This window comes from Mytilus galloprovincialis, chromosome 4 (genome assembly GCF_965363235.1).
Source record: "Mytilus galloprovincialis chromosome 4, xbMytGall1.hap1.1, whole genome shotgun sequence".
In the NCBI taxonomy this organism is placed as follows: Eukaryota; Metazoa; Mollusca; class Bivalvia; order Mytilida; family Mytilidae; genus Mytilus; species Mytilus galloprovincialis.
This window is the reverse complement of record NC_134841.1, coordinates 7,679,750-7,702,678: the sequence shown is the minus strand read 5'-3', so window position 1 is coordinate 7,702,678 and position 22,929 is coordinate 7,679,750. Positions and strand designations below refer to the sequence as shown.

The 22,929-nt window shown below is 32.1% G+C and overlaps 1 protein-coding gene across 1 annotated transcript in view; it reads right to left on the bottom strand.

Annotated features, from left to right (window-relative positions):
- LOC143071269 (adhesion G-protein coupled receptor V1-like) overlaps positions 1-22,929 on the bottom strand; it is a 127,832-nt gene that overhangs the window by 55,091 nt on the left and 49,812 nt on the right. Inside the window, exons 34-61 of the mRNA XM_076245475.1 lie at positions 22,522-22,694; positions 21,952-22,216; positions 21,572-21,700; positions 21,187-21,305; positions 20,689-20,867; positions 19,916-20,090; positions 19,349-19,498; positions 18,650-19,025; positions 17,919-18,044; positions 17,376-17,561; positions 16,629-16,768; positions 15,601-15,700; positions 15,150-15,329; positions 14,360-14,617; positions 12,584-12,668; positions 11,066-11,210; positions 7,499-7,640; positions 6,938-7,176; positions 6,328-6,512; positions 5,295-5,652; positions 4,767-4,913; positions 4,116-4,396; positions 3,566-3,831; positions 2,731-2,962; positions 2,219-2,423; positions 1,626-1,784; positions 1,027-1,174; positions 70-241 (exon numbers count right to left, since the gene is read on the bottom strand). Of these exons, the coding sequence (XP_076101590.1) occupies positions 70-241; positions 1,027-1,174; positions 1,626-1,784; positions 2,219-2,423; positions 2,731-2,962; positions 3,566-3,831; positions 4,116-4,396; positions 4,767-4,913; positions 5,295-5,652; positions 6,328-6,512; positions 6,938-7,176; positions 7,499-7,640; positions 11,066-11,210; positions 12,584-12,668; positions 14,360-14,617; positions 15,150-15,329; positions 15,601-15,700; positions 16,629-16,768; positions 17,376-17,561; positions 17,919-18,044; positions 18,650-19,025; positions 19,349-19,498; positions 19,916-20,090; positions 20,689-20,867; positions 21,187-21,305; positions 21,572-21,700; positions 21,952-22,216; positions 22,522-22,694 (5,320 nt within the window). The remainder of the gene's footprint in view (positions 1-69; positions 242-1,026; positions 1,175-1,625; positions 1,785-2,218; positions 2,424-2,730; positions 2,963-3,565; positions 3,832-4,115; positions 4,397-4,766; positions 4,914-5,294; positions 5,653-6,327; positions 6,513-6,937; positions 7,177-7,498; positions 7,641-11,065; positions 11,211-12,583; positions 12,669-14,359; positions 14,618-15,149; positions 15,330-15,600; positions 15,701-16,628; positions 16,769-17,375; positions 17,562-17,918; positions 18,045-18,649; positions 19,026-19,348; positions 19,499-19,915; positions 20,091-20,688; positions 20,868-21,186; positions 21,306-21,571; positions 21,701-21,951; positions 22,217-22,521; positions 22,695-22,929) is intronic.

Sequence of the window (22,929 nt, the reverse complement as noted above, 5' to 3'; positions counted from 1 at the left end):
ATGACCTAAAAAGTCATGGATTCTCTCAACATTATTTTCTTCAGGTGGACAGTAACTATATAAACATACTGGAATGACACTTGAAGTTGACCCATCATGCCTTGCTGCCTAGTGATGTATACTTCCTGTGTCAGGTCAGTACCATCAGGTTCTGGTAAGGTAACTGACTCTCTTTCCCAAAGAACTACACCATAAGGGGAATCATTAGCTTGTACAATTAACTTGGCTACATTGTTCTTTCCTGAAATGAAAAAAAAAATATTTTAGATGATATCGTTATATCAGTTTAGTTTAAACATATTTTATTTGCTGAATTAAAGCAAAATGGATTAGACACAAGTAAATCATACTTATGAAGTCTTCTCCATAATACAATATAAGGTTACAATTATAGTATAATATAATGGACATGCATATAAAGCAAACAGTTTATACAATATAATACTAGCTTTCATAGGTGAAAAAAGAGGAGAGAAAGTAAAAAGAAAGTTTGAAAAGTCGTATAATTCTGTGACGATGGCTTGTGAATTGATGACGACGATGACGTTCCGTGCCAGTAATAATAACTCTCTATAAAGGCATAAGAAATCTGTTTGACCTTCAGTTTCTATATAACACAAGAGCCAAGAAGACTGGAAGTGCTGTTAAACTCAATCAATTAATCAATCAATCAATTAATCAATCAACCAATCAATCAATCAATCATGCATTTTAACATTATTGTTAGTATAATTGTAAACTATATATTTAATTTAGTATTGTACATTGATTTGAAATTTACATTACAAATTAGCATTTGAATCTTTTTCAAAAATATACAAGTCAGAAACATTCCTTTGGGTCACTTCAACCAAAATATAAAATGAAACAAAAATGTTGTAAAACAAATTGTTGTGGATGTAATTTCATGTTACTTAACTTGCCCCTATTACATTAGAACTTGTTGTTTATCCTTATCAAATAATTTAAAAGAAGGTTAACAGAGAAGAGACATGGATAATATAAGTATCTGGTCACCAAGCTTACCAATAACAGCTCCACTTGTAGGATCTGTGGAACCTGATTCTATGATCTCAGTTAGACGTATATAACTTATCTCTGGTAATTCTGCTAGGTTGTCATTCAGAATAGTTATTCTTATATTGGCAACAGAATAACCATTGGGAAACTCAATCTGTAATTTACGAAGTATGTATCAAATGAAAAATCAAAATTAAAGATCAGCAATAAAGTGTTCAATTATAAGCATTTACATTTATTATATTCATAATTACTGAAAACAACAAGCCTGTCCCTTTATTCATTGTGACACCTATCACTGACGATGAACTTACCATGAGCAATGTAATGGGTGCTACTATTTAAGCAGGATCTTCTAACCCTTCTGGAACACCTGAAATCACCCTTGTGCTGCTCGGTCTTCAGTTTTCTATATATTGTTTTATGGATGACTTAATTTTCTTTTTTTGTCATGGCGTTGTCAGTTTCCCATAAACTTATGAGTTTTAAATGTCCCCTTGGCTTGTCAAGGTACTACAGTTCAAATAATGTTTCGAAAACACTTCAATGTAAGAATATTTCACTGAAATACTACATTTCCTTAAATTTGTCTCATAAACACTTACTGTTCCCTGTAGAGGAGTTAGATCTGACAGTCCATTCTGGTCCCCTGTTATAGACCACCTGACCACCACTCTACCAAAGAAGCCAAGTTTTCTCACGACCTTGACTTCTACTGTATTATCTTTGTCATCCTCCTCTATAACTAATTTCTCCAGTGATTCCTAAAACAAGACAAAATATGTCTATTCTCACACTCTTCAGCTCATCATGTCAAACTGCTGGCCAAATATGAAGCTATTCTGTTCAAAAATTTCTGATAACAGTTATTTATTAACAATGGTTGATATTCAAACTTGATCCTTTCAGAGAGAATAAATATCATAGTTTCTAAGGTTAAGTGGTATAGAAGTTTTTCAAATAATTTATTCTCTTGCCCCAAATAAGAAATGATATATTTTTCATACTGTAACAATAACATAACAAGTGAAACTACAGAAAAGTTACAATCATAAATATAGATTTTTTATGACTAAAAATCGTGGTCAGCATATGACAGAAAATAAAATAACTTGCTCTATTAGCATTAAAATAAATAGGGCTTCCAAACACAAGTATATTTCCGTAGCATATGTTTTTCATTAAGAAACTTACATACCTGAGGAAATTCTATAATTCCATTAGCATTGTCATTGGACAAGATATTGACTGTAATAATATTGTGTGGACCTATCTCAGCGCCACCTGTAGGGTCGCTAAGGGTTACATAGAAAGTCTCTGTTTCCTCCGGCTGGTCATCTTGTATGATGGCAACAGAGGTATGCAAGGTCTTCTGACCAGGTTCAAAGGTCATTGTGATAGTTCTGAGAGAAAAATATGAATCACTTTAATTTCTCAGTGTTCAAAAGCCAATTTTCAAAGTATATGGTAATCATGATAAGACAAAAAATTAAAAATTAGAAAATATAATTCTGCAATAAATTATAGGGTAAAATCTAAAATTGGAATACAAATAAGCTCTCCCTTTTAATTACAAAATATCTGATCTGCCATTTTGAAAGTAAGTAATCCAAAACACTGGCATTAATATGTCTCTATAAACCATTAAAACACAAAATTCAAAATTTGATGGAAAATTTAAAAAAAAGTGTAACAATAACTGCATCTTACCTAGGGGAGAAGTCACTGTCTTTTATTTTCACAAATTGATATACAGTGGTGTTTTCTGTGGATCCTATGCCACCTACAGTCATAACAGCTAGGGCACCAGTTGTCTGTGGTATCAGTATAGGAAACATTGTATTCGCAGGGGGACCAGTCCATACTGATTTAAATTCTTTATCATGAATGTCCCAGGAAAATATCTCAGAATTTCCTATGCTGTTTGAAAATACCAAATAGGCTGAAATTCAGAAGTCAAATAAACAATTTGGTCTGAGTTAAACATACAATAACAGCCATTAAAAAATCTAAGGTACTATATTATTGTAAAAAACTTTTTTGAGGGGAAAATACCAGAAACAGTAGGATAAACAGATTATATTTTGTTCTGTGTGTGTATGTTTAAACAAGAATGTATTCACAGTACACAGATGTCCAACTTGCACTATAAATTTCTATGTTCAGTGGAGCATAAAATTGGGGTCAAAACTCTAATTTGACATCAAAATTAGACAGATTATACCATAGGGAACATGTATACTAAATTTCAAGTTGATTGGACTTCAACTTCATCAAAAACTTCCATGACCAAAAAATTTTACCTGAAGCAGGACAGACAGACCAATGGAGATACAGACAAATGGAGGCAAAGACAAATGGAGGCAAAGAATGAAAACATAATGCTCCTAGTTGAGGCATAAAAAAAAATTGGCTGCACACAAAGTAAAGCTTTTTTTTACTCATTTGTAGAGCTCACTTGCCAAATAGAATCACAATGTGGCTCATAGCTGATAGTTAAAGACATCAATGTGTAGAAAACCTAATAATCTTTACAAATATCTACCTGTATTATCTGGGCCAATAAAAGCTGATGTTGTTTCTACGCGATATGTGTTTAAATCACTATGCTTGAAAAACATCTGTGTTGTTGAGTCCCATCTATAGACCCAGGATTTCTGGGGACTGTTGACAGAGTCTCCTCTATTGTTAGCAAATACCAATATATTAAGAGACTGTATGAGTAGGTGTGTGACGTCTACAGCTCCCTCAGTCCTGATTCTCTGATGCTCAGAAAATTTTGTATCTGCATTTAATTTATATATGACTGAGCTGAAATATAGAAAATAGTATATAAACAGTGTTGACTGATCAAAAACTTTTGAAGTATATCTAAAAAACAAATAACTATGACTTTAAAATTATCAGAAAGCTTTTGATAATTTAAAATCAGTATGATTAAATTTGCATTTTAAAAAGTGTAACTCATTGAACAAATTTAGGTTAATTCCAAGGTCTCAAGCTTACAAAACCTCAAGTTTTCTACCTTAAAATAGTTCCATTTTGAATTTCGTTCTTTTCATTCCAAGTAACATAAATATTGATTTAAGACTTACTCAACGATATAAGTAGTTTGAACAGAATTATAATTATTAGCCACTGCCATATAAACAACTCCCTCCATCTCAAATACAGCTACTGCTTCTGCACCCTGATTGTCTAGAGATTGCCATGCTGCAAAGGTGAACATTCCTATAGACTGGTCCCATTTGTAAATGTCAACAGGAACCAGTGCGTTACCATTGTTATCCTTGGAGTTAGCAAATACTAGAAAGTTGTCTGTTCCTGACGTGAAGGATTTAACATCTTTTGCTCCTGATGTAGGTAAATCTTGAATCTGTACGGCAGAAAAAGCACAAAAACTGTAGCAATTGTCAATAAATTTGAATAACATTCCAACACTTTGCATTATGAATTGCTTGATTCTGTTTCGTTTTAGATTGGGTAAAAAAAAATATTTCATGCATATTGAGGATTAAAAGAAATTACATTTAACAATAATTACTAAAGGGTAGAGTTATCTATCCCAATAAAGGTTGGAAAATTGAAAATGACACTGGAAAAACATATAAGCACACATTTCATTTTTTCCAGAAATAAATCATTATTGAATATAAATTATGATTATTTTGTGAATGTGCCATAATGTGTTTAATTGACCTCCTGTAAAAATAAATTATTTTAATACATTTTAAAAGAATACTTACTACTAGTAATGTTCCATTTGTATTGACTTTGTAAATCCTTGACTTGCTCTGGAACCTTCTTACATTTCCTGTGTTACTGATGGCCAGGTAGGTGCTGCCACCAATACTGAATGACACAGCTGCAGAGGCAATATCTGTTTCTATTGTCTGAAATTAAACAATCTAAATTATTGAAAAACTGTTCTATCATTATTTTGAGACGATAGCTGAGAAACTTCCTTGAGTTGAAAGACCATACACAAAAATCTGTTTATGGCTATTTTCCCAAGAAATGTGAATGACTTTGATATAAAATTTCTTTGTGTTGTCGGTCTATTGGACTGAGAAAAAAGCTTGATAAGGGAAATCATCACTAAAAAGGTTAAAATAATTTAAGAAATTATAACAATCATCTATTTTAGTATAGTTACTTTTTCATTTGGAAGTAAACAAAAGTACTACTATCTCCTTAAATCATCTTAACCCTGAAACCTGTGATAAAATTCTTAAAAAAATATTCCAAAATCTCTAAATCCCATTTATCCATACCTGTAATGGTATCATTTCTCCCTGCCATTTAAACAGAGTAGAATGATACAATCTGTCAACATTTATTGTTCCTGCAGATCCATCACTACCAATGGCAGACGTTAATTCTCCCACTCGGAAATTTGTGAGCATGACAATATACACCATACTACTGTATGTGTAACTGTACCAGTTAACCACCTGTATAGAGGGTATTGACTGTAAGCGTGTCAAGGTCACCAAGGAAAGGTCAGTGTCAGTAATGGCTGTTCCAGGTTGTGTTGCCATGTCAACAGATATTCTACCATCTGTTCCCTGGGATCTCTGTATGTCAAAGAATATCAAACCTACATTTTCATCCACAGTAATTGTCTTGTTGCTGAAAAATAAACATATTAAATCTTCATTTTCTATTTACCAATAATTGTATGTTATTTCAAATCTATACATTAAAAAGACTTTTTGTTTTTCTGAATCTAAAATATTTTATATACTAGTACATTGTATTCTCTGCACAACAAATTTTGTTTGTACACTGACTGTTGCAACATTTCAAACTAATGGCTGCATGACAGATGTAAAAATTGCTTACATGCTACAACTCAACACTATCAATGTGTAGATCAAATACAAAATTTATTCCCTTGTGTAGAAGCCAAGAAAAGTTTAACAATATTTTTTCTTGTTAATTTCTAACTGCTGCATAACAGTAACAGTTTGTAACGACTATGTGGGTGCATGGCAGATTTGTAAAAATTGCATAACCTAAACATTATCAAGCTGTAGACCAAATATAAAATCAATCCTTTTCATAGGAGCCAATAAAAGTTTGACAAAAGTTTTCTTCACAAGACTTTTGTATGAATGGACAAAATGATGGAACAGTGACTATATACCAATGGTCAATAAAATATGACAAGAAACTATTTGTCATAACCAGTTTAAATGCCAAAAAGTATTAGAAAATAAGTTAATGAAGAATAACTCATTCTTAAAATACTGTTAAAATTAAAAAAAATTGCATTGCATAAAATTCAGTAAAAGATATACTTACGTTGTTCCCCTGGCGTATATTTGTATAAGTCCATTAGGTGAATCGTTAGGGTTTATAATGACAACTTTATCTGTATGCTGCCCCAGTAATCCCCCATTACTTGGTTGTAATAGTCTGACAGTAAATCTTTCTATCTGTTCTGGCTCACTGTCATCCACTGCCTCTAGTTCTAATATAGCTGAATCCTAGAAAACAATCAAACAACAAGAATTTTATTTTTCATGAAGAAATGAAAATAAGATGAACATGAGGAATTGCATTAAAAAACTAATGAAATTAAGCATTATTTCTTGCAAAGTAAAATAAACCATTGATCACATGAACATATGATACCCCCTTTAATCACCAGCTCATTTTCTTAAAATAGAACTCAATTCTGCATCAAAATCAAATCATTCAAATACCTCAAAGGACTGGTAAATTGTAATCTAACACATGTGCCTATTCATTTTTAAGTTCCTTAATTCTAAAATGGTAAATAGGGAAAATTAAAAAAAATCACAACATGTGAACAATATCAATTTTAGGTTAAAATTTCATGAGATTTGGGCAGACTTAAAAGATTCTTCCATTTTTAATGCCTTTTGAGTCGAAACTTTCGATGAATTACCTGTTTATCTTGGAATACAATAATACTCTGCATAGGTGACAGATCATTAACATTAGATACTTGTTCTGGTATAACCTGGTAGGGAACATTGACCACACCATAAATCCCTGGTCCTCTGACTACCTTTAACATGGCCACACCCTTCACGTCACCACTGGTTTCCTCAACAGTCACTGCTGTGTCAGTCTCAAAGCTAAACGATCCACTAGCATCATCATTGGCTAAGATTGTCACATTGGCTGAAAATATTTAAACATGTAATTACTTATTTTCTAATTTACAGGTATCTTGTTCAATATTTTGTTTGTTCAAGACAGTTATTCAAAAGAGCTGTGTAATTTTACTTGTTGACCTTCATTAGAAACACCAGAATCTGAAAGTCTTTCAGAAAAAAAAGAAAAAAAAAATAACATCACATTGTGTATTAAACAGGGCTACCACGAAACATGTGATTCCTTTAATTGCAAGAATACTTTAAAGTTTTGTTTGTTTTTGCTTTTTGAAACAGATAGGATATAATTGTGTATGTGTGAGTTTCTAGTATAGCACCATTTAGCATACCTCTACTAGGTGTCCCCAGTATAGCACCATCTCTAGGATTAGCCAATATGACTTCAAACATTTCATCCGGTTCTGGTGTATCATCATTGTTTATCTCTATCAAAATATACTTCCTATTTTCTCCTTTCTTGAAAGTCACTTCCTGTTAAAGTTTAAAGACGAAATGGCTAATAGTAGTGCATATGATTTTATGATAGATTATAACTTTAAAAGGGCAGACGGATTCAAGGATTTATGACAATTGACAGCCATATACATGAACTACTCTTGCCTTTATTTAGAACAAATTTTACCCATCAGTAACAAGTTAATGATTTTCAAAAGAGGTTAAACATCTGTTCCATGATTTAATTTTTGAAAAAATTATCCATTTTTTTTTGTAACATACAATCCTACTTGGATGGATGGATGTCAAATATTACAAGTATCTTAGGACGAGAAAATCTGGTAAATGATGATCTGATCAAATATGAAGTTCATTCTATACTAATTTATCTCCATCTGGTGGAATTTTCAATATTATATTTTGCATGAACTGTAAAAAGGCAACCCTTTACAGCTGAAAATGACTTTGATAAGCAGTAAAAATTAACACAGTTGCTCAAATCAACATTTTCAAAAGTGCTTTGAATGAACAATTTTCATTTGAACAGACTTACACTACACTTTTTTTTGAACAGGTTTGAAAAAAAAACATACACAATCTATTAGCTCCATAATGCTAGATAGAGGTTCACTATTATGTAGATACACATCAAAGTTTATGGTATAAGAAATTATAAGAATAAATAATATAAGCCAGGTTCATACACATATTCTTACACAAAGTAATACATTAACCATATCTTTTGAAATTTGTTTGCTATATCACTCAGGTTCCCTTTTTCAAATATAAAATGCAAAATACTTGTTAACTGATCACAAATGTAAGTGCATTGGTTATACATTTATTTAATTGTGAGAAATTCCCAACATATCAAAGTTGTAGCCCTCATAATTCAGAAAAATTTGGTAGCCTGAAAGGAAATTTTCTAAATACAAATGTAAGGATGTGTATAAAAACCTGCAGAGTAAATAAACTTTAGGAATATCTCAAAGCACATAAAAAATGGCATATATACAGCAATGGTAACAGCTTTACCTGCATGCTGGAGATCCCTCCACCTTTATTCCTAAATAAAAAGTGACATGTGAATCAAAGAAATTAAACTAGAGGCTCTAAAGAGCCTGTGTCGCTCACCTTGGTCTTGTGCATATTAAACAATGGACACGGATAAATTCATGACATAATTGTGTTTTGGTGATAGTGATGTGTTTGTAGATCTTACTTTACTGAACATTCTTGTTGCTACAATTATCTCTATCTATAATGAACTTGGCCCAGTAATTACAGTGGAAAATATTTTCTAAAAATTTACAAAAATTTATGAAAAATGTTAAAAATTAACTATAAAGGGCAATAACTCCTTAAGGGGTCAATTGACTATTTTGGTCATGTAAACTTATTTGTAGATCTTATTTTGCTGAACGTTATTGCTGTATACAGTTTATCTCTATCTATAATAATATTCAAGATAATAACAAAAAACGGCAAAATTTCCTTAAAATTACCAATTCAGGACAGTAACCTAGCAACAGGTTGTCCGATCCATGTGAAAACATCAGGGCAGATAGATCTTGACCTGATAAACAATTTAACCCTGTTAGATTTTCTCTTAATGCTTCCGTTTTTGAGTTATAAGCCAAAAACTGCATTTTACCCCTATGTTCTATTATTTGCAGTGGCAGCCATTTTGGTTGATTGGCCAGGTCACGCCACACATTTTTTGAACAAGTTACCCCAATGATGATTGTGGCCAAGTTTAGTTTAATTTGGCCCAGTAGTTTCAGAGGAGAAGATTTTTGTAAAAGATTACTAAGATTTACGAAAAAATGGTTAAAAATTGACTATAAAGGGCAATAACTCCTTCAGGGGTCAACTGACCATTTTGGTCATGCTGACTTATTTGTAAATCTTACTTTGATGAACATTATTGCTGTTTACAGTTTATCTCTATCTATAATAATATTCAAGATAATAACCAAAAACAGCAAAATTTCCTTAAAATTACCAATTCAGGGGCAGCAACCCAACAACAGAATGTCCGATTCATCTGAAAAATTCAGGACAGATAGATCTTCACCTGATAAACACTTGTACCGCTGTTAGATTTGCTCTAAATGCTTTGGTTTTTGAGTTATAAGCCAAAAACTGCATTTTACCCCTATGTTCTATTTTTAGCCATGGCGGCCATCTTGGTTGGTTGGCCGGGTCAAGCCACACATTTTTTAAACTAGATATCCCAAAGATGATTGTGGCCAAGTTTGGATTAATTTGGCCCAGTAGTTTCAGAGGAGAAGATTTTTGTAAAAGATTACTAAGATTTACGAAAAATGGTTAAAAATTGACTATAAAGGTCAATAACTCCTAAAGGGGTCAACTGACCATTTTGATCATGTTGACTTATTTGTAAATCTTACTTTGTAGAACATTATTGCTGTTTACAGTTTATCTCTATCTATAATAATATTCAAGATAATATCCAAAAACAGCAAAAATTCCCTAAAATTACCAGTTCAGGGGCAGCAACCCAATAACGGGGTGTCAGATTCATCTGAAAATTTGAGGGCAGATAGATCTTGACCTGATAAACAATTTTACCCCATGTCAGATTTGCTCTAAATGCTTTGGTTTTTGAGTTATAAGCCAAAAACTGCATTTTACCCCTATGTTCTATTTTTAGCCATGGCGGCCATCTTGGTTGGTTGGCCGGGTCACGCCACACATTTTTTAAACTAGATACCCCAATGATGATTGTGGCCAAGTTTGGTTTAATTTGGCCCAGTAGTTTCAGAGGAGAAGATTTTTGTAAAAGTTAACGACGACGGACGACGACTACGGACGACGGACGCCAAGTGATGGGAAAAGCTCACTTGGCCCTTTGGGCCAGGTGAGCTAAAAATGTGAATGAAAAATGTGAATACACTACATGCAACTTGTATGTATGTGAATTAATTTTTCTTGTAATAAAACATATGTAAAGGTGAAAAAGTAAAACAATCTTAAAGCCTAAGTTGTGTATACAAATGTTTGTTTCCAATCCAAACAATTGATATTATTTATTTGGACCTTTCAACATTAAAATACTCATCTTCAAATTGAAAATTTCATTTCAGAAAGATACTGCGATGAATCAAAGATAATTTTTATTTTCAAACTTACACCAAGATGTAGTTAAATGAATTGGACACCCTATATTTATCATGCTTTTTAACTACATATTTACATATGATCAAATGGTTGAAAGTCACCCACCTCCTAAATTATTGATCATTATCATTCTACAGTGACAATAATATCTTGATGTAAATAATTATTATTATCAAGCACCTTCACAACTAAATTATTTTAAATATTTGTTCACCAAATAAATTGTGAAACAATTCAAAAAATGATAATTTTAAAAATACTGTTGTTTCCAATAATAGTTGATCAGACAGATTGATACAACAGTACAAACATAGTACCTTTGGATCAAACCGAAAGTCTTGTCCTTGTGTAGTCCCATCAGTAATACCCTGGGCATAACAAAACACTGTCACTTCCCCAAATGTTCCTTCATCTCTCATTATAGTTAGTGTTATATTCTTTGTGATTTCATCTACTGCAACACTGTTAAGAAATATGAAATTAAAACCAAACTTTCAAAGTATTTCTAGTTTTTAAACTATTTGTTTTTTCTCTGAAAATTGCAATATTTTTACAGGACAAAAATTTGTAAAGAAACAATGGCAGTACAATAATAACATGATAAATCACATATATTTCTAAGATAATTATCTAAATACATTAATTTCTTTTTTTAACTTGCCTCTTATGGCACAACAGAGTCTTCCATTCAATAAATTATGAATTTACAAACAGTTGTCTGTACGCATAGTTTTTTGGGGTTCTTTCTTACACAAATAACATATGAAGTTCACTTATACTGTTGTATAAAAGTTCTTAGATAAAATCTAAGCTTTTTCAGGTCCATTCATATTAATTTAGAAATTTCATTTTTTTATGTATCGTTATTTGTATTGCCTGTCAAAATTAAAATAATAGCTATACCAACAAGTCCCTAGATAAAGCAACATATTGTAATCATTGAGTACATACCTGTGGGAATCTGATCCAAACATTGAGTACATACCTATGGGAATCTGATCCAAACATTGAATACATACCTGTGGGAATCTGATCCAAACATTGAGTACATACCTGTGGGAATGTGATCCAAACATTGAGTACATACTTGTGGGAATCTGATCCAAACATTGAGTACATACCTATGGGAATCTGATCCAAACATTGAGTACATACCTGTGGGAATCTAATCCAAACATTGAGTACATACCTGTGGGAATCTGATCCAAACATTGAGTACATACCTGTGGGAATCTGATCCAAACATTGAGTACATACCTGTGGGAATCTGATCCAAACATTGAGTACATACCTGTGGAAATCTGATCCAAACATTGAGTACATACCTATGGGAATCTGATCCAAACATTGAGTACATACCTGTGGAAATCTAATCCAAACATTGAGTACATACCTGTGGGAATCTGATCCAAACATTGAGTACATACCTGTGGGAATCTGATCCAAACATTGAGTACATACCTGTGGGAATCTGATCCAAACATTGAGTACATACCTATGGGAATATGATCCAAACATTGAGTACATACCTATGGGAATCTGATACAAACATTGAGTACATACCTATGGGAATCTGATCCAAACATTGAGTACACACCTGTGGGAATCTGATCCAAACATTGAGTACATACCTGTGGGAATCTGATCCAAACATTGAGTACATACCTATGGGAATCTGATACAAACATTGAGTACATACCTGTGGCAATCTGATCCAAACATTGAGTACATACCTATGGGAATCTGATCCAAACATTGAGTACATACCTGTGGGAATCTGATCCAAACATTGAGTACATACCTGTGGGAATCTGATCCAAACATTGAGTACATACCTATGGGAATCTGATCCAAACATTATGATTCCTTTAGTTCCATCATTAGCTGATATAACTATCTCAGAGGTTGTGTCCTTTGTACCTGAAAATGAAGTTTAATAATTTTTATTTAAACACTTTGATTAATAAGGGGAGATAATTGCACATTTTTTTTTTATATATATAATATGCATTGCATTTTTTTTTTTAAATGAACGTAAAAATACTGAAAATGAATGAATCCTTAGAAAGGTGAACAACCATGATTTTTACAAATAAGTACAAACTTCAGATGGCATAGTTCTCAGTATGCATTCTTAAAAAAAAAACCAGCTACACTACGAGTGCCAATAAAGCCTTATTGTGCATATTGAAATTTTTTAAGAATAACTAGAGGCTCTAAAGAGCCTGTGTCGCTCACCTTGGTCTATGTGAATATTTAACAAAGGAAGCAGATGGATTCATGACAAAATTGTATTTTGGTGATGGTGATGTGTTTGTACATCTTACTTATGAACTTGGCCCAGTAGTTTCAGTGGAAAATGTTAGTAAAAATTTACAAATTTTATAAAAATTGTTGAAAGTTGACTATAAAGGACAATAACTCCTTAGGGGGTCAACTGACCATTTCGGTCATGTTGACTTATTTGTAAATCTTACTTTGCTGAACATTATTGCTATTTACAGTTTATCTCTATCTATAATAATATACAAGATAATAACCAAAAACAGCAAAATTTCCTTAAAATTACCAATTCAGGGGCAGCAACCCAACAACAGGTTGTCAGATTCATCTGAAAATTTCCGGGCAGATAGATCTTGACCTGATAAACAATTTTACCAAATGTCAGATTTGCTCTAAATGCTTTGGTTTTTAAGTTATTAGCCCAAAACTGCATTTTACCCCTATGTTCTATTTTTAGCTGTGGTGGCCATCTTGGTTGGTTGGCTGGGTCACCGGGCACATTTTTTAAACTAGATACCCCAAAGATAATTGTGGCCAAGTTTGGATAAATTTGGCCCGGTAGTTTCAGAGGAGAAGATTTTTGTAAAAGATTACTAAGATTTACGAAAAATGGTTAAAAATTGACTATAAAGGGCAATAACTCCTATATGGGTCAACTGACCATTTCGGTCATGTTGACTTATTTGTAAATCTTACTTTGCTGAACATTATTGCTGTTTACAGTTTATTTCTATCTATAATAGTTTTCAAGATAATAACCAAAAACAGTAAAATTTCCTTAAAATTACCAATTCAGGGGCAGGAACCCAACAACAAGTTATCCAATTCATCTGAAAATTTCAGGGCAGATAGATCTTGACCTGATAAACAATTTTACCCCATGTCAGATTTGCTCTAAATGCTTTGGTTTTTGAGTTATAAGCCAAAAACTGCATTTTACCCCTATGTTCTATTTTTAGCCATGGCAGCCATTTTGGTTGGTTGGCCGGGTCACCGGACAAATTTTTTAAACTAGATACCCCAATGATGATTGTGGCCAAGTTTGGTTTAATTTGGCCCAGTAGTTTCAGAGGAGAAGATTTCTGTAAAAGTTAACGCAGGACGACGACGACAGACGCCGGACGCCAAGTGATGGGAAAAAGCTCACTTGGCCCTTCGGGCCCGGTGAGCTAAAAAGGGATATTTCATATATAACCCTGGAAAAACAATCCTAAAAATTCCAAACAATGAAACTTCTTTGTTTTGACACCACAATCCATACAACTTTTATTTGTTATTCAGATATACTGTTTTATTAGTGAGTAAGATTATATATTACAAATATTTACCTAACTGAGGTGGCATGTTGGACACTTGTGAGTTATTCAGTAGAATAACACCAGTCAGCACTACTATAAAGACTTCATCCAGCTCTGGTATACTATCTTCTTTAACTCTAACTCTTATTGTAGCATAGGAGATTCCATTACCAATGTCAACATATCCCTGTAAGGCCTCAAAATCATCCCCAGCAGTAGCCTTAAGGAGGTCCTCTGACAGGGGAGTCACAGAACCCTCTTTTATTTCATATGATACTCTTATATCACCTGATGATAAAGTAGCAATAAATCATATCTCTTATAATGCAAATTACTAACTCTAAGAGGTCATGCATGAACAGTTTTGTGAATAATGTCTAGTCAGTGAATTTATTAGGATAAACTGCTAATATATCTACAATTTGCCATTCCTACTTCTACAATAACATATAGACTTTTATTGGAAGTCATTTATGTACTTTTTGGTGAATACTAGTAATCGTGGTCAAAGCATTTGTTAAGATAAAATGCTAAAATAACTTTGCCAATCTTACTGTTTTATTTATAAATAAGTAATTTCGAGTTAAAACTTCAATTTGAGTAAAATGAAAGACTTTTGTCTGATTTTTTAAATAGAACGTCTTGTTATAATATTTGAAATACCTCTCACCATGATATATCCTTTTTGTTCTGATGCAGCACCTATCAATCAACCAATTTGACTACTTGCAGATATACAAAATGACTTAGAAATTAAAAGAAGAAGGTATGATAAAAAAAAAATCTCACCAAAAGTAAAATGAATATAATTTCAACAAACCTATATTTCCAAATTTTCTTTCTATCTGTAGATTGATCATGACATCTTGTTCCTCTTTTACAATCTCTAAAGATGTCTGACTAAACTGTAATAATCCATGGGGATAGTTACTACTGTTGATAGTTATGGTGGCCATCTTTAATTGTGGATCTATGATGGCTGCTCCTGTGGCTCCAATACCTAATATATAAAACATTGTTAGTCACTATTGTGATTGACGTGACATTTGTAGATGAATGTTTCATTTTGCAAGTTTCTGTAAAAATTGTAATCTTTCAATTTTCTAATGAATGATAAAAAAAACCACCACTGTAAGTAGTAAAAGTTTCACTTTAACCCATTGATACTTATATATCAAACAGAATTGTTTAATAATTTTTTTGCAGAATATTTTGTTTGTAGTTAAGGTTTAATGCCCTTGTCACTTTCATATTTGTAATGATGTACTTACCAACTGTTCTAATATTAGACAGAAGGACTTGATATTCTTCATTTACTTCTGGTGTGTTATCATCCAAAATACTTAGTATCACATCTTTTGATGTATCTCCCTGCAATAAGGAACAAAATTATTATGCTCAAAATATACAGCTTAATAGCATTATAACTAACTCGATATAAGGAGACAATGTGTATGCATTTTACATTGAACAAATTGTTTTTTATCTTTTTATAATGTCTACCTGCAGAACAGCTTGTAACTATAGAGAGACATATAGATTCCACAACTGCAACAAGTGTGTTACCATAATTCTCCATTCGAGACAGTTAAATTTTAATATTAAAGTGTGAAACTTGCAGAGCTTTTTAAAAAATTAAAATTTAACTATTTGGAGTGGTTAGATATCATAATACATGAGTTATAGTGGTGGAATCTGTTTCTCTAATGTTTTTTATCCTTCTTTTTCAAAGATTTAAAGAAAGTTGTGTACTCTTTATGTGACTTCATCAAGTATGGTCGCCTTTTTCAATGAAGTCACAATAGAAAAATTAAAAAAAAACAAGAAACTTAAACATCACAATTAAATTCCTACCAATTATTTGCCAGAACAGATTTTTCACTAGTGAGGAGAAATATTTTTCTCACACCAACTAAGAAATGTGAAAATAGCGCAAAAATTAGAGAAAAACAGATTCAAAATGATTATTTGGAATATTATACACCATACAATTAAAGGCTTGGAATTGAATATAGTTCGTAAGATTTCGAGAATATTTAGCAAATATAATTTAGTGGCACATAGAACTAACTGTGACCACAAACGATTTCCAGAACAAAAACCTGCAAAATATTTAGCAGCATTATAATGAAAAAGCAAGCTAGAACTAATTAAAACATTCATCAAACATTTTGACTGAAGACATAAAAGAGTTACACTTAAATTGAAATATTTTTACTGGTATAGTATTCTTTATTGTGGCTTGATATAAGAAGATACATAGTTTTACAGGGTATTTTTGTCATTCAAAAGACCTTACAGGTAAGAATACAAGTGTTCCATTGACGTGTGAGAAGCCTGTAACTGGGTCTACTCCATTCAGTCCATGTATCCTCCACTCAACCATTACGGTACCAAATGATGATCTGGCTCTTGTAATACCCAATGTTATATCACTACCTGAAAATACAATATATCATCTATATATCCAACAATAAAAAAGTTTCTACCGACATACATTCATAATATTCCTAGGGTTATGAAATATGAAAAAAATATTAAAATACATATCATTATTAAAATAAAAACATCACCAAACAGCTTCATTAAAAGTAATAGTCGAATTACAAATACCAAATTTAAGAATTTATTTTTCAAAAGGTTTTGAGGCAATTTGCAGTTGAAAGCTTTTATTGATAAAAAGCAAAAGAAAATATTCAAGGGAAATAACCTACAAACCTGTCAAACTAAAATAGTGAAACTTTGGTGAGCTAATTAGGTATTTAGTTTCTTGTTTGTATTGTTTATCATTTGTCATTTCAGGGCCTTTTATAGCTGACTATGCATTATCGACTTTGCCCATTGTTGAAGTTCGTACAGTGAACTTCAGATGTTGAGTTCTGTGTCGCTTGGTCTCTTGTGGAGAGTTGTCTCATTAGCAATCATAGCACATCTTCTTATTTTCATATGTCAGCAAAATGATCCTCTGTCATCTGATTCAATAGTTTGACACAGAAACATAATTTTTAGGGGGTAGACATGCCTGTAAATATAATTTAGTCTTTACCTTCTTTTCCAACCAAAGCAGTTGTTCCAAATCCTATAATACCAGCAATATTGTCATTTTCTAATATCACTATGGTTACCATTGCATCTTGGGAAAGTTCTGCACCACCTTGAGGGTTTCTCAGTTTAACTATAACAGTTTTATTATGTTCTGGTACAGTATCATCTAAGATGGTTACTGTGATTACTAAAATGAAAAAAATATGATTTGCATTTATGTTTGGCTTTACATTTATTTCACTTCTGTTATACAGCTTTTGTGATAAATTGGGATTTTATAAGTTGATAAACAATAATTTAATCTAGAAATAAAAGGGTTTTGATTGGAATATTGACATTTTTTTTCTATCAAAATATATCAGATACTTCTCTGTAACACACAACTTTTTTTTAACATCAGGTTTTCTTCTTCTTCAAAAACGAAACAAACTTTATCTTACACAAAATTCTTGAAATATCAATCTTTTTGTTTTACAAATGTATATTTTTCTTCAAACTGTGACTATTCAAATTCAATAGTTATAATTAGGTAAGTAATACTTACATTTACTTGCCACACCAGAGGTGAACTGTAGTGTAGCCCCATCCCCTGTGTAATCCACACCATATGTAGCAGTACTCGCTCCTATATCTATATACCAGTCTATACTAACATCATCTAAATTACCTCCTAAAATAGTTCATATTCTAATGAAACATGTGGACTCTGTTTAAATGCATTTTTATGAAAAATTATTACTCTGTCTCTAGAAGAATTTTTTTTTTGCAATACCCCCTTTATCAACTTTCTGTTATGAAGACATCTACATTTGGTTTAGAGGTCAAATTCACTTTAAATTAGTCTGTGTTAAAAAAAATTCATAGTATGCACCAAGCATGGTCTAAAAGGGTAGTAGGTTGCCCTTCTACCTATACGTTTGTTAAAAACTTCGAAACTGTAAAAATTTTGTTTTTCGAAAAAATTTTCATGAAAGGTAATAACAAAAATATCACATCCCACCTAAAATCTAATCTTTTCAATAGACGTTTAAGATTTATCTGAGTACTCAGTACTTTGCGAGTATCAAGACCGAGTATTCGACTATTAAATTTCAGATCTCTTGACATCCCTAGTAAAAATACAATTACAACCACTTGAAACCAAGTTTAAAAAAGAAAATCCTAAAAGAACTGTTTTTACTGGCTTATCAATCTTCCTTTCTTGTGATGTAATTGAGTATTACTTGTGATTCTTCTTCATAGTTTGAGCTTTCATTAGGTATTACTTATATTTACCTTTCCTCTCTACAACTAGATCCACGGCAAACTTGTGTCTCTCTTCCACTGCAATCTGATGTCCTCCTTCTATGGCCGTAGGATAATCACTAATCAGATTAAATTGACCATAAGCATTGTCATTCTGCTCTATGACAATGGTTGCTGTGGTAATACTACCCAATGTAGGTGGATGTTTTGTGGATGTAACACCAGATACTAACTCAACAGAATTAAGCTGGATAAGAAATTTCTCATTTATTTCGGGGAGATTATCTCCCTTGATGGTAACAGCAACATTTCCTGTGTTCATGCCTTCAGGAATGAAAGCAAAACCATTATTTATTATTGCATAATCAATTCCTTCAGTAGCCCTTCTTGAATATAAGTTGTTCACCTGCAGAAAAAAATATGATACAAATAAAATTATTTTCACCTACCTGTAATTAACTTTATGTCTATGCAACAATATTCATAAACTTCTATTTATTGTAAAATTGTATGGGTAGATGTAAATAATAGTTTTAGTAAAAGTAGGACATGTACAACAAATTGAACACATCTTCTCCCCCACAACACCTGAATTGCATTAGTTATTTATGTTATATTCTGTGAACTAAGGTTGTGTGTTGCCAAATTCCTTCTAAATTGGTCCAATGCATCTGTTATTGAAGGTAAATACCCTAAAAATCTCTGTTCCATATATAAGTGTTTTCTTACCTTTGAGGTAAGCTTAATATAATATTGGTAATCTGCTGTGTTAGACAAGGGTGTAGACAGACTTGTAGAATACCAGGCACATGTCTTCAAAGAGACAGACACTTCAAAAGCTACACAAGCCAACTCCCTCAAACACACTTTTCCACATGCCTAGTAAAAATATAAGTTTATTGATAAGACAGAAATTAATTTTTTGAACTAAACTGAACCTGATCTCATTGAATTCATTACATAATTCCCTTGATTTTAATAGTAAACTAATTTGAACTAATTAAATAATTCAGAGTTCAACTTTTATTTTGTACTGTTGTCATGAAACATTTTCCCATCTTGCTGCCTCAATTCCCTCTGGGTCAGATAGTTTAATGCTGATAGGAGAACTACAAATATGACCGTATTGGGGTAAAACAGAAAACATATAACACATAACCCAGAGATTTTATATGTTTTCACTCTTCTTTAAAATGATTAACGGTGCAGCAAATGATGTATGACAAGAAAAATAAATTCTATAGACAATTCAAAATCTGCTGTTTACTTTTTATAATACTTGAAATATAAACATACATCTGGTTGATTGGTTTCTGATGAGATGTCAACCACTTTTCCTGTTAACCCTCTGCTGCCCCCTAGTGGTGGATTGTAATAACTAAGGACACTACTGCCATCTTTTGTAGCTTCAGTAATAATGTCAGTCTGTTTGGTGCTGAAGGAAACTCTAAGCTGTCCAAATAATCCTCCTCTGAAAATGATAACATAAGTGTTCTGGCAAACTGACAGACAGAGTAAATACTACCATTCTTCTCCATGAAAGAATGAACATAGAAATAAAATTGAGAAAGGAAATGGGGAATGTGTCAAATTCTTGTTACATTTGACCTTAAGCTAGACCAAAAGTTAGCTCGTCCCTTGGTTAGCAAAGCTAAGTGAAAGAGCATCAAACTTATGAGCTTGTCAAACTTATTCAGTTCCCTTGTTTTATCTTGTCATAATGTTATATCTAATGACAATGTTGCTATTTGATGTCGTATTAACAGTCAATTAAGTTTCATTATGATGTGGCAGGATTGATCAATTTATCTCTGTTTGTAAAGCTAAAAATATGCAGTTGCGATTCCAACCCAAGTCCCCCCCTCACCCTTTTTTTTAAGGATCAATGCTTTTAAATGGGGACATATGGTTGGAAATTGGAACACCCCTTTATGATGGCTGAAGTGGCGGCTGAATATGTCAAATAAATCTTAAAATCTGATCATTCTATACAATTAAGAGAAAGAGTTCAACTTGAAGCATTCAGAATATTGGTATTTAAAAAAAAAGAATAACAATACCAAACTTACGATCTACTAAGTGATACTAGCTGTATACTATCTCCTTGAGCTTCTTGTAGTGTGAACATATTCTGTGAAAACTGTACAGTACCATGTGGGTTATCATTGGGAAGAATGGATAGGGTGAACTCCTTACGTAGACCTATGGTTCCACTATTAGAGGCTGTTAGCAAGGTAAATATTATATCCTGAAAACCAGTGTTACAATATATAAAAAGATGCAACAGTGCTAAATTAAAAATCACAACAATGGCCATGGAAAAAGAAAAGTTAAAGTAAATTAATACTTTAGGTTATATTTTAAGAACATACCTACGAAATGATGTGTGAATAAATTTTTATCAGATTTACAGTAAATGTAGGCTTATAAGATGTCTATCTGATGTTAGAAAATAAGTGATACAATGAACCTGGATTCTACCTAATATATAATTGACTGAGGTGTGTTCATAAATATGAACTATGACATTAAATCATAACCTTAGAAGATGGATGCAGTTGTCCTACCTCTTGACCTTCTGGGATGTTGTCTGGTAGTATCTGTATTGATATTGAACGTCTAAGTTCATTACTAACAAAATAAACTGATCCAGATACTGGACTGATATCACTTGCTGCACTGCCACCTACAGATACAAAAATTTAACAACAAAGGTATTAGTTAACAAACTATAATCTACTATTAAATCTACAGCTAAATTTCTGGTACTGATGAAGGAAATTCTGATTATTTTTCACATCTTGTTTAGATATGAGGAAATTTTGAAATATTGTATTCCAGACTTGTGAGTATCTGAACCCATGCAATCCACAAAAAAATGTAATAAAGTTTTAAAAATCAATATTAGATATGACTCCTTTTAATTTTGTTCTAAATCACAACTATATTTACCATTCAATAATGCAGTCCAGGTGATAGTGACTACTCCTAAAGAGCCTCCAGTCCTAATAATAGTAATATTTGTTGTCACTGGCTGTCCATTCTCTGGTTCTTCTATTGACAGTCCCTCAATCTCAAATTCTAAAATAATCAACATTGGAATGTGAATGCTTGATTAATGATTTATTGATATCTAATTCAAAATTCATAATCATTTGAAAAATTCTATGCTATTGATTAAAGCCAAAACAAAAAGAAATAGTCTTCAGCAACAAATTGTTTCAGTTCTCCTATATATGTGTGAACCGAATCCTATCACAAGAATCCAGGAGTAAGTTTTTTTTAATTTTACAACTTTGAATAAAACCTTTCTAAAGCAAAGCTATACTAACCAAATGCTCCTTCAGGGTCATCTGATGCCAGAATGTGTATAACAGCCACTCGGTACTGTTCAGCACCTAACACTCCTCCCCCAGTTATCTGATTTAGTAATTCAACATAGAATATTTCCTCAAGTTCAGGAAGATTGTCGTCAATTATTCTGATTGGCAGATCAATGCTACTGGCGCCATCTGGTATAACAGCTGTGTCAGAAATGGTTTCAAAATCAGAATGTTCAATGGCTGTTCCATTCACTACTCGAAACTTTACACTGACCTGCAATAGATATATAGTTCAAACATCATTTACTAATTTTAAATATTCATAATAAATGTAAGTAATCTTCCAAACTGACTTAATCAGACAACAGAAAAGCAACACATTAATTCATAAAACTGTAAATAATGGTGCACAATATTCATATTTATTTAACATTCAAGAAAGTCTTATTATGATATCTTCTATTTTCTATAAGATATGATCTGAAATAAAATTTCTGAAAGATTTCACAGTTTTTTTTAAATATCTTCCACATGATATCAGATATTTTTTTCTTTGAATTTAAAAATATCAAGTTTTACCTGCCCAAACGTGCCTCCTCTTCTTAATAATTTGACTCCAACATTTGTTGCACTTTCCAATATTTTTACAGAAGTGGGAGACAACTCTAGGGCACCATTAGCAATATCATTACTAGTTATCATAATCTGAGCTAAGGATTCAGATAGAAGTCCTAGTCGAGGAGAGTTAGACACTGAAAAAATAATCAAAATTATTACACAGGCTATAGCTTAATTCACACTAATGCACATTAATTCAGTTAAAAAGACAACGAGAACTTTTAATAATTACATAACTTCTTATTAGAACAGCCAAATTTAGAAATTCAAATCTTTTTCTCTTAAATGACATATTGTGTCATCTGAAAATCCATGTAAATCCATCAAATCAGTTACAACTTCTTTTCAATACGGCATCACAAGTTCTAA